The sequence below is a fragment of the Dermacentor andersoni genome, chromosome 2 (genome assembly GCF_023375885.2).
Source record: "Dermacentor andersoni chromosome 2, qqDerAnde1_hic_scaffold, whole genome shotgun sequence".
In the NCBI taxonomy this organism is placed as follows: domain Eukaryota; kingdom Metazoa; phylum Arthropoda; class Arachnida; order Ixodida; family Ixodidae; genus Dermacentor; species Dermacentor andersoni.
The window spans coordinates 180,592,553-180,604,978 of record NC_092815.1 but is presented as its reverse complement, the minus strand read 5'-3'; the positions used below and the strand labels follow the sequence as shown (position 1 = coordinate 180,604,978).

At 46.8% G+C, this 12,426-nt stretch overlaps 1 protein-coding gene across 4 annotated transcripts in view; it reads left to right on the top strand.

Annotated features, from left to right (window-relative positions):
* The window catches only part of LOC126540366 (calcitonin gene-related peptide type 1 receptor-like), a 143,443-nt gene that overhangs the window by 115,686 nt on the left and 15,331 nt on the right, over positions 1-12,426 (top strand). For all 4 annotated transcript variants that reach the window (XM_050187166.3, XM_050187167.3, XM_050187165.3 and 1 more), the window contains exons 6-8: positions 10,582-10,667; positions 11,490-11,652; positions 11,738-11,857. In XM_050187166.3, the coding sequence (XP_050043123.1) occupies positions 10,582-10,667; positions 11,490-11,652; positions 11,738-11,857 (369 nt within the window). The remainder of the gene's footprint in view (positions 1-10,581; positions 10,668-11,489; positions 11,653-11,737; positions 11,858-12,426) is intronic.

Here is a 12,426-nt window from a genome sequence, read left to right as displayed (position 1 = left end):
CCCTTAGTCACACGGCTAAGATCACCTCGATCAGCCATACATGTTGTTTTCGCGCAAGGAGAACATTGTCAAGAAAAGTGTGGCTGGCCCGCGCTAAGTTATATAAGCTACATTTGCATAGCGCTGCCGTGTCCAGAGTAACCTGTAAGCAGGTCTAAAGGTTCAGGACCCCCGTATATTCCTGTGTATGCATAATCTGTAGTTTTCTAACTAAAATAGATGCTGCACCAAGAGCTGGAATCAAAATGTGCAGCTGCAGCCCTGTGGGTTATATCTACAAATACAGCAGATTCGTAAGTTCATCCTATGTTTTTTTTTTATATCGCTTTCTGCCAATGTTCTATTCGCCCGTAAACTTCACGGTCTTCTCAATGTATATATCTAAGCTTTTAAGTAAAGCTTACGAAAATAAGTCTGTTGTTGCACAGTGCGTTGTTGTTGTTGTCGTCCACGAGTTTTATCATTCGTTTACGTAAATCAGTGAGCGAAGTCTTTTTTTTTTTTTCGTTTAGAAAACGCTGACGATGCCAGCTGTGCATAATTTGGTACTACAAGCTTTGGAGCTTGTTTACAAGAGCATTGAACCTGTAGGCCTTCTTGTCAGTGATGCGCGGGCGCCACTGCACCGTACGGCAGATAGACGGCTCACTCTAAAGAAGCCTAAATGCCACTTGGAAAAGCTTTCTTTTTGGTGACAACGACCGCACTCGTTTCTGGAGTCGTGGTGCCATGTATGCAAATGAAAACGCTTCCCTCCAAACAGCGGTGTCCCTACGGAAGAACTTAGGTCAGAGGTTGCCTAGAGCGGAGACTTACCACGACAGGCTCCGCATTTACGGCCCCCAACAAACAGTGTGGTTGTTTCCTGAGGCTGTGAATTTATTTGAAACTCGAAACTATCTTAGAAGCCCCAAAGACATAGAAGAAAACCAGGGTCTTTAAACTTAGTATAGGACCCACGTAGTGGTTAAGCAAGTCTTATAACCTATGCAAAAGCCGGGCTATAAAACACGCTGTAGAGTTAAAAAATATCTGGGCATTTTTTCCTGTGCAAATTGCAGTCTTGGTCGCATAACAGAAAGGAAGGAACTTTTCCTGCGCAGAATGAAAAATACGGAATGAGATCATGTCCAGCAATTGCCGTAGTTTAAGGCTGGTGCGTTCGTCACTTGAAGCTTTCATCTCTTACAGACAGTAATCTTCTTTGCTACCTCACATGTCTAAATTCATGACAATAGCATTAAAAGAAACCAAAGGCACATTTAGTCCATGTGGTAACTACAATAGCATTCTTTACGCAAAAGTTCTGAAGAATAAGTGTGATTAAAATGTCTCCTCCGATCTCATCACTATAATATTTCAATTTCGGCCTCAATAAGCTACTTGCTTCCTTCAAGTTCCCTATACCAGGTGACTCCAACGTGCAGTCAGGTTTTTAATGATACGATGATATCGTGGCTCAAAAGAGATAACATTTAATTATGTGGGCCGATTTAGAAATCGGCGCGCAGCTCCGAGGGCAAAGAGAACTTTAAAATCTGTTGCGAAGTTACAGCACTTTTACTAGTTATGGCACGCACCTTTTAAAACTGCAGGCTACAGTTTCGAGTCCTTCAAGTGAGGTGCATTGGATACCAAAGCAGCGGAACTTGGCTTGCCATAGTTTTTTAGTATGTGTCTGTCAGTCGTCTTTCCTTTCATTCCGCACATGGTACGAATGATTTTTTCCAGCGCTCAGTCAACCTGTTCTCATACCTTCCTACTTGTTAGTAGGAGCCCTGATACATTTCAAACACCACAGTTGTTGATAATGCTGGTGCCGAGAACTAAAGAAGTATTCGGCAGTGATGTGTTGCTTAGAGCAGACACGGCTATAACTCACTGAGATTTGAAGCGAGCCCATGGACATAATCGACATCGACATAATCTGACCTCGGGTCACTGCCTAATTCGTGCTAAACTGTGCGAAAGATGCCATGGTCTAGCGTTAAGGAGAGTTCGCTTGACCGCGCAAGTAGTATTCCGTGTTTCTTTTCCGAATGCTGTATGTAAATACACGCAAAGACAAACACGTTATCAATGACTGCCATCAGGTCGCTTTGGTTTTCGTTGATTTGTTCGAGAGGGCGACTGCAGCCCAGGTTCACCATAGCAGCATACTTTTTTTACAGTGAGTGGCTACACATCAACGAAATACCTCTGTTCGCGCAGACTCTCGATTCTATGGGCTAACAAATAAGACTAAATATAAGTGTAATAATGTTGGCCTTTCCGGCTATGGCACATGCCCATTGCTTGGTGCTCTTTTCCCACGACTGGCCCTTGCACCACAAAACTCTATACATCTTCATCATCATTGGACATGCGAGCCACGTAAGTTTCTTGAATTGCGAGTGACGATGAGCCGTCGTTTCAGTTTCTTTGCTTTCCTTCTTGGTGAAAAGTACTGAAGTGGCTGCTCCTAGGTGCAAGCACTGAGCCTATAGGACTGATTGCTTCTGTATTTATGGCGCTGCTTTGCTTTTTTTGCAATGCTACTATGTTACAAGACGCCACTGCTAGCAAGTTGGTGTGGCGTAATGATCCGCGCGACACGAAGGATGTTATTTTCATTCTTTCTTGCGCTTTCATGCTCGATTATGTTAAGCGTTTGTGCTGGCGCGGAAGCTTTTCGGAGCGAGCTAGCTTGTACGGGACTAGTGTTGAGGTAGAGCAAACGTTTGCTTTCGTTCGGCGTATAAGACATTGGAGCTAGTCCTTACAATGTTCTAGAAGAGCGTGAACAATGTGTTATCATCTCTTCAGATTGATTAAGGTTTCATTCTTCTTGGCGCTTTAAGACAATGAAGTACGTCGAGAAACTGTCGTCTGCTCGTGTTGTGTCCTTTCTACGTTTTGTGCTGTTAACACCAGGAGATACTGAGGTTCGCGTAACAGCTAGGGTCATTTTCTTTGCTGGCATAAATTATGAAACTACCAAACCAAAGAAGCATGCTGGTGGATTATCGAGAACACAGATTTCTCTCCGAAGTGTTTTACAAACACCCGAAATTAAACAATTTGAATTTAACTATTCTGTTGGGACACACGTCACGAACAAGCAACTATACATGCTACCGATCACACCACAAACGCCATGCATCAAACGTTTGTCTTCTTGTTTGCAGCTTTCGGTCACTTATCCTAACAGACACCATAGTTCGAAAAGAACATGTTCGTTCTGCAGCAATAAACAGAGCTACGCTTAAACTGAACAAAAGAAAAACAAAAATGTTATCTGAATTCTTCCCACTCTTCCACTCCCCTTATACAGGGTGTCCCAGTTAACGTTAGCTAAGCTCCTAAAGGAAGGAAGGAAGGAAAAAGTGGAGAAGGAAAGGCAGGGAGGTTAACCAGTTTAGCTTAACCGGTTTGCTACCCTACACATGGGAGAGGGATGGGGGAGATTAAAGATGGGGAAGGGGGAGAGGGAGAGAGAGCACATAGCACAGCACACACACATCGTCCGTTGGAGTCCATCAATCTGGCATGGTACGTGACATCACTCTCACAGCCGCTTGTCCAATCCAGTCTCTTTCAAAAACCGAAGTAGTCCCTTTGTCGCCTTCACCTGCGATGTCTTCTGTCGGCGGCATGTGAAAATCGTGTCGAGGGACAATGGTCTAGTGTCAAGGTGCGCGAGAAGGGATGCCAGGGACTGTCGCTGAACATTATATTCAGGACAGTCGCACAGAATGTGTTGCAGCGTCTCCTCGCAAAGACAGGCATTGCAGAAAGCGTTGTCGGCCATTCCAATGCGGAATGAGTAAGATTTCGTGAAAGCCACTCCTAACCATAAGCGATAAAGCAGAGTCGCCTCGCTTCGGCGGAGTCCAGTTGGCATATAGAGATGCATCAAAGAGGGCAGGTGGTATTGATGGTTGCTCTGGTTGGTCTGGCTGTTTGGTGTGCACCATAAAGAGAGCGTGATCTCCTGTGCAAGCACTCGAAGTCTGCTAGCTGCGTCGGATCGTGAAAGCGGTATGGCCTCTTCTTGTGCGTCTTCAAGAGCTGCCCGAGCGGCATTATCGGCGTCTTCGTTTCCAGTGACGCCGCAGTGACTTGGCAGCCACTGAAACGTCACGTGGTGTCCTTTCTCCTGTGATGTATGGAGTAGGCATCTAATATCGAATACGAGCTGTTCGAATGGCCCGCGACGCAGAGCTGATAGTACAGATTGTAGGGCTGCCTTTGAGTCGCTGAAGATGGACCATTGTCGAGGTGGCTCCCGACTGACGAAACGGAGTGCAGCGCGAAGAGCAGCTAGTTCAGCAGATGTCGATGTTGTCGGGTGGTCAGTCCTAAAGCTGATGGTAATAGCTTTTGCTGGGACAACCACAGCACCGGACGAACACTGGATGTTTGTGGAACCATCAGTATAAATGTGTTCACTGTCCGCGTACCTCTCGTGCAGAAGAAGCAGAGACAGTTGTTTGAGGACAGGCGACGACAGTTCTGACTTTTTTCCGATTCCTGGTACACTGAGATGTACTGTGGGGCTGAGAAGACACCAAGGGGGTATCGATGGTTTAGATGCAGCGGTGAAGCCAGAGGGAAGTTTGTCGTTGTACTTGTTGATAATTTTAGAGAATGATGATTGGTGCCTGTCTGAAGGTAGTGCTGCAAGGTGGTGATAGGGGGCACGTGCAAAATGTCTGATGTGCGTTCTCAGGGCTTCCACCGTAATGTGAGTTCGCATTGGATGGTCCCGAGCAATCGCAAGAGTCGCCTCTGTTGACGTACATCTGGGCAAACCAAGGCAGACTCTGAGTGCTTGAGCTTGTACTGCCTGCAGAACACGAATATTTGTCTTGCAGGTGTTGTTCAGTACAGGTAGACTGTATCTTAAAAAACCGAGAAAGAGAGCTCTGTAGAGTTTAAGCATTGCGTCTACTGACATCCCCCACGTCTTCCCTGCCAAGTATTTGAACAACTGGGAAGTAGCTGTCAGGCGCCGTTTCATGTAGGCCACGTGTGGGCTCCAACAGAGGTCTCGGTCAATAATGACGCCAAGGAATCTGTGGTTTCGGACATAGGAAATGGTCCGCCCATTGATTGAGATGACATAAGGCGTCATCGGTTTCCGAGTAAATGCTACTAGTGCGCATTTTTCTGGTGAAATGCTGAGACCCTGTTTACACAAGTAGTTCGCTGTCAAAGTGGCCGCTCTTTGAAGTCGCGCACGTATCTGAGGACGTGTGACTGCCGAAGTCCAGACACAGATGTCGTCAGCGTATATTGAAATCTTGATGGTAGTTGGCAAGCATTCAGCAAGTCCAACAAGAGCGAGATTAAATAGCGGCGGGCTGAGAGCACCGCCTTGAGGAACGCCCCTGCTGGTATAGCGTCGCGTAGTTGGGCCATCGTCAGTTAACACATAGAATGATCTTGCAGACAGGTAACTTGCAATCCACAAAAAAACTCGACCACCTAGGCCAACCGTCGCAAGAGCGTCGAGAATGGCCTCATGTAATACGTTATCGTATGCCCCTTTCACATCTAAGAATAAAGCTGCAGATAAACGCTTACGGGACCTTTCGTGCTGGACATATGAAACGAGATCAACTACACTGTCGATGGAAGAGCGGTCACGTCGGAAACCAGCCATGGAAAGCGGATAAATCTTGTAAAATTCAAGGTACCATTCCAGGCGGCCAAGGATCATCCGTTCCATTATCTTTCCTACACAGCTGGCCAGTGCTATTGGGCGGTAAGAGGTGAGTTCTAATGGGGATTTGCCCTGCTTTAAGAGTGGCACCAGGCGGCTTACTTTCCATTCATCAGGAACATTTCCCTCCTGCCATGAGGAGTTGTAAAGGCTCAACAGTTCTATCCGTGCGGACTCTCCGAGATAGCACAAGGCCCGGTATGATATACCATCTGGACCCGGAGATGATGAGCGCCTGCAGAGAGCTAGTGCCGCTTCGAGCTCCTCCATTGTAAAAGGAAGGTCCATGCGGCAATCACGGGAATGGGGGACGTCAGCTCGGGCTGGAGGATCTGGACGAGTCGCTTGGTCTGCGATCCGCGCACAAATGTCTTCTGCGACATCGATGTCTTGCCGCCCTTGGAAAAGCGCTAGCGCCTTGAATGGAAAACGCCGTTCCGGAAGGCAACGCAGACCTTGCACCGTTTTCCAAATGTGAGACAGTGGCTTGCGGGGGTCGAGTGTCTGGCAAAACGTTGCCCACCGTTCCGACGCTAATCTATCCATACGACGCTGAATCTTCTTTTGCATCCTCCTGGCTGCCCTAAGGTCATGGATTGATTTTGTACGTCGATATCGACGTTCCGCCCGGCGACGAAGCGCTCGAAGTCGCTCTAATTCTATGTCGAAGTCATTTCGCGTGGAAGAGATCGTCATCATGCGAGTGGCGTTTTGCATCGTCATTTTAATCGTTTGCTCTAACCCAGAGGGTAGGCCCTCGCGGCAGGCATCTTCCATCTCAGATTTGAAGTTGGCCCATTGAATCGCCCGAATGGTATTCCGTGAGCCTGATGTAGACGACAAGCCTTTGATGTTCAGATAGGTGGGAATGTGGTCACTCCCATGTGTCTCAATGTCTGGAAACCACTTCACACATCTGGCGAGAGAGTTGGAGACGAAAGCAAGGTCGAGGCAGCTGCCGTATGTCACGCCTCGAAGAAAGGTGGGGCTACCATCGTTCAGGAGAGTAAGGCCATAGTTGTGGGCGATGCTTGCTAATCTTCGTCCTCTTGCATTTGTCCTTGTACTTCCCCATGCTGGATGATGTGCATTGAAATCTCCTATGATGACCCATGGGGCGGGACAAACACTCAAGATATCCGCAAATCTTTTGGTATCGAAATTGCTGGAAGGCGATATATACACGCCTATGAGAGTAAACAAGAGTTTGTTCTTTTTAACTGTGATGCATATATATTGATTGTCGTCGTGGGGCGCAATTGGTTGCAAAACATAGGTGCGTTCACGACGAACAAAAACGACGATTTTGCTGCATGCACCGTTTGTTGATGAGGTGATAAACTCGTATCCTGACAGTCTTATTGGTTTCGACAAGTTGGGCTCACAAATGACGATGAGTGGAAACAGATTGGTGTAGACAAACTGACGAAAATCTGAAATTCGTGATTTTAGCCCTCTGGCGTTCCACTGGATGACGGACGCTGCTTTGACTTCTTTCCGGAAGGATGGGGTATGAGTAGCCATCTTTCTAGTTGAGGGATGCAAGCACTGGGCTTAAGGCGTCCAACACTTTAAGTGCGCTTCGAGCAGATGGTGTCCTCATGTCCACTAAAAGCGCTCGAATGGCCTCCATGAGAGAACGTAGCACCGAGATGACTTGACGGTCTGTTTTAGGTGAATCATCCATGGCCGGAGAAGGATCAGGTGGGGCCCCGAGCTTCTGAGGTTCTTTCGCAAGGGAGCGGCTCGGTAGCGTAGGCCATTCCTCTAAAGATAGAGTCTTTTCTGCTTCCTAAAATAAAGTATAGAATATACGAGGAGGCAACCAATGGTATTCGGTTACCAGTGACGTACGTCCCCCGGGGGATTTGTTTCATAATACAACTACCGATAATTAAAGGAGATTTATTAGCGAACTGTTGAATTACCGTGCCGTGGGCGCGAATTTTGTTAGTAAAGGAATAATTGAGCTTTAAAACACCCGATTCCGTTGCTTTCAGTGTGATATGTCTCGGGCTATGTCTCGGGCATAAAGAAAACGCGCAAAATATGAGAATAGCCGCATGATTACACGGCCGCGTGCCGCGACGCGAGTCGTCCCAGGCGTTACTCGGAATAAGCAACTCTGCGCAATGCCTGGGTGGGCGCCACGTCAAAGTGGCGAGGCCTCGGCATCTGCGTTGCTAGCCGCGACCAGCGAGCTGCCTTTTCTGCGTGAAGCTAATGCAGCGGCATTGAGGATAAGAACAAAGGCACTGAGCAGAGTTATTTCTTGGTCGCGTCCTCATATAGTGTACATTTTATATTAAGAGCTTGGTGAACGTTAGCTGGTATACCCTGTTCAGTTAAAACACGGGATGGGGCGCCCTTTTCCAGGCGCTCCTGTTTTCATATGCGTTTTCTCCTTTCACATACCTACTTTATACTTAGTGGTTCTAAAACTCTTTGAGTAACGAAGGCCAGGCTTATCGAGTTTCCGAGTGCGTCATCAGTAGCATGCAGCCAGGCTTTAACGTACAGGTACTGCTACGTTTCGAAAACACGTTCATAGTGTGATGGGCCAATCTTTCAATTAGCTAGGAAGATAAAAAAGGGACAAAGCGGGTGAATTTTAATGGCAAAACCAACCGACGGAGTTGCCGAAATAAAAGTTGCGAAAGCAGGTACTCAAGCCATGCGAGCGCTTCATTTACTTTCCGCTTCATACTCGATATCTACATAGTTACTACAGCTTCCCCCTAATGGCCAATACCACGTGATCTTACGTTTCGCACCTTTCTTAAGTCTGGTATCACAAGGTAATAAGAACATTGTGTGTTCAGAACTGCAATAGAAGCCATACAAGGGCGAGAGAGAAAAATGCGAAGGGTCGGGAGGTCAAGCGAAAGACAAACATCCAGTTTGCTTCCCTGCACTGTTGAAGGAGTAAATGTAGACGTAAAGTTGAAAAGGAAAGCGGAGAAGTGAAGTGCACGCACAAAGAGAGAGAGAGAGAGAGAGAATACGAGAGAGACAGAACACATGAAGACACACGCAGAAAACGCGGGAGTGTTAGACTCAACGAGATTTCTTGAACGAATTTAGTGGCGCCTTCGTCGCCTCCTGGTGTGGGGACAATATCGGCCGGCGTTCCAAGATCGCTTGCTCAGAAGTCGACCAACTGTCGAAGCGGGCAAGTGTTATCGTGAGCTGCTGTCTCCAGCTACTCTACCGAGGACCAATACAAAGGAAATGTGCGGTGGTTCACTCGGTGCTGCAATCGTCACAGGTTGTCTCTATATCATGTGAGCCGTCTCTAACCATCTTGTGAGTCACTGCAAAACATACCATATGTTCCTAGAAAGACCTAAGCAATATCTTAAAGTAGTCATTCCAAGTAAGAGGATATACTTCGGAGACATACCGTCTGTGGTGCTGACCTCAGGGTGACAGGTGATACGTCTTAATTAGTCAGTAATTAATAGAAAGAAACGTCGCAATTTCACCCAAAAGCTGAAACGTCGATTGCGATAGCAAATTAGTTGACAGCTATACGAAGTAAGGATAGCAGTTTTGTCGGCCATATGACCTTGGAAACATTCGCGTACAAAGTGAATCAACACTTAAGCATGGTGTCAGCGCGCACAAACATCGCAGTCGATTAGCGCGGACACTCGCTGTGAAAACGCCGGTGTGAGCAAGCGCGGCAGCGGCAGCGAGCGAATTAACCTTCGTGCGAACTACCGGTTCAGCGCAAGAGCGGTGAGAACACAGCGCGCACAAAGGTATGAGCTGTCTGCAAATCCATTTCAAGATACCGCGCGCGCGCCCGCGCGCTGCCTGGCAAAGTACGCATTTGTTGGCGGAGTCGACGCCATCCCTCCCCCTCCCTTCCGCGTTGCCTCCCCACTTTTCACTATATATGGCGCACGAGATTGAGCCACGTTCGTCAGTTGTCCTTGAGCTCGGTCGCGAAATGCGCACTTGCTGTCGCACTTGCCAGGAGCACGGAGCAGCAGAGCGCTGGTTGGAAGGCGTAAAAGAACGCCTCGAAGAGCGCGGCTTTACACGTGCTGCACCCTCCCTGTTTTGATGTCGCACGCTCCGATAGGCGAATTTCATCGTGTCACAGTTCAGCGGGTAATCACACTTCTTTTTTCAGATACAGAAGTTCATATAGCTTTACAGAGAGCTCACTTCAATTCCCCTATTACGATGAGCCCGCTGAAACTAAAGGTTTACAAGTTAGCTAATGGATTCTTATTGAATTAGCGACCACTTAGCACATATCACCCGACACGCCGCGGTGGCCGCCAATGACATCATGTCTCAGAAGAAACGGTCCTTTCATTTCAAGATGGCTATTTAAAAAAGTATGTTACCGTGGAACTGATCTGACCAAGAGCGCCAATGGCAACGTAATTAGCATTCGAGCAATGCAGCGACACACCGTATTTCTGAAGTCAAGTTTGTTTAAAATCTGCGGTCCGCGTTCCGAGACTTCTGTTTTGTTGCTTATATGTGGCATAATCCGGTATGTACTTGCCGCGCACTTTTCTTAAGCCTATGAAATAACAGCTTAAATATAGCATTCCCAGATTGATCTGAACAGAATAAAAGCACGATCTTCATAATTCTTTTTTGTCTCCCCATTTCCAGCAGCTGTTCATGTTTTTGTTGACTCAGTATATTACCTAATTAATAAACGGAAAATTAGACATCCACCCGTTCATAGCAATTGCTACGAACGGGTGGATGTCTGATGTCTTTTTTTCCTCCTTTCTTTCCTTAACTAATTACTTCTCTCCACCTTGCGGGTTTCCGCAGAACTACTACGTCAAGTATATTACCTGCACTTTAGTCTATGACTGGTAAATGGCGGCGCATTATTGCAGGGACGGCCAAATACCGGTGCCTGGCTAACGGTTCATGGAACGGTGAAACAGGCAACTACAGCGCCTGCACAAGCTCGCCTTATCATGTAAGCACTATTATTCCATATGGTGCATAACGGTATTTTCTCAATCTTAACATTGATGCTTCTTCTTTTACGATAAGGACCAAATTTTATATGATTTGTTTCAACTGTTGACAAGATATACTGCAATTTAAGACCGAACAAAAAATAATAAGGGGTACTTGAGCTCGAACAGTGCATGGTGAATAGCTTAGAAATATAGCATTAAAAATCGCATTGATCTATAAACGTGCCCAAAAAATGTCTGCGCTCTACATGCCCGTCACGAAAACGAAGGGCTGCCCTAAGTAAACCCTAAGAATCCGTTTTATTTCTGGAGCTATCCTCCTCTGTTCACTGGTACATGCAGGCGCACAATAATTTGCCGACACCCAAGCTTACTAAGACGTCGTTCCATAGATGAAATATATCTACACAAAGAAGAAGCATCCTGTATGTAGACGTTTTCTGTCTTTCTTGAGGACCCTTACTGCTCTCTGCTAAGCTGCCACTGTACATTATTCTTCATTTACACTTCTTTAGAGATTGACTTGACTAAATGAGTTATCGATACAAGAAGATGGGGCCGGTTACCGAACATAACAGAAGTCTCAGAGCCTAACAAGAGCAAAAACAACACGCCACAAAGACAGCGGGTACTAAATACGTTTAGTCCTGATTGACATAGGACGGCCAGCATTCGAAGCAGACGACAGGTTGGGCAAAGTAGTTAGGCCTCGTGGGTTGAGCCATTACTCTCTAGCCCGCTTAGTCACGCAGCAGCTGCTAAGTGGCGTTTCGCAGCAGTGTGGGCTGGGAACTTTCACACCGTACTCTTCATTCTAGGAGACGGAGCTGACGTTGCTGCGCGCCATCGCTAACGACATCGGCGAGTACGTTCCCTGGGAGCAAATCTCAGCGCGCGGCGAGAACTGGATGTGGCAGGAGAAGATCGGCCACTTCAAGCACTGCCTCGAGAACGTGCTGCTCAAGCCTCCCGCGGAGAACGGTACGCCCTGGCATGTCACAGCAGCCTGCACCGTCGATGACCAGCGGAGGATCGAAGATTTCCATCAGCGCGCTCTTTCTCGCAGACGGAAACCAGACACTGTGTCCCCGCACTTGGGATGGCTGGAACTGCTGGGACGACACGCCTCCCGGCCGGACAGTACACGCGCCTTGTCCTCAGTTTGTGGCCGGGTTTCTGTCAACCAGTAAGTTAAGTGCATCGGTGCCACAGTGGCAGTTCCACGCAGCATGGCTTATTTTCTTAGAAAGTTGCATGTGTAGCATAATAATTTACTGAGTAGTGCCACGAAATGCAACACAACACGCAATAAAGCAAAATACCTCAAACTTTGCGACAAGTTACGACAACCGGTTCATATTATTACATGTTTTTTATTATTTGAATATTGTAAACAAATATTCATAACACCGAAACAAAGAAAAGTGCTCCTCAAACGAAATAGAAGAGACGAGAGCTGGCCTAAAATAGAAACTAGAAAGAATTAAACATTAAATTTCGGAATAAAAGCCAGAATTTTATAGCAGCGTTGTGTTAAAATCATAATTCAACATTAAAGGCGCGTAAATGAAGAGATGCTTTGAGGATTGCACCCCATTCTGGTAAACATTAGGTAAGGAATTACAACTGAGTGATCGCTATCTTCAACAGCTTAAGATAGTTTCACTTGCTTGCTTCTATGAGATACTTGCTTTTTCACACCCTTGCTTCTAGGACATTGTGTAGTTTTAGTTGTAACATATAAACCGGCCCATA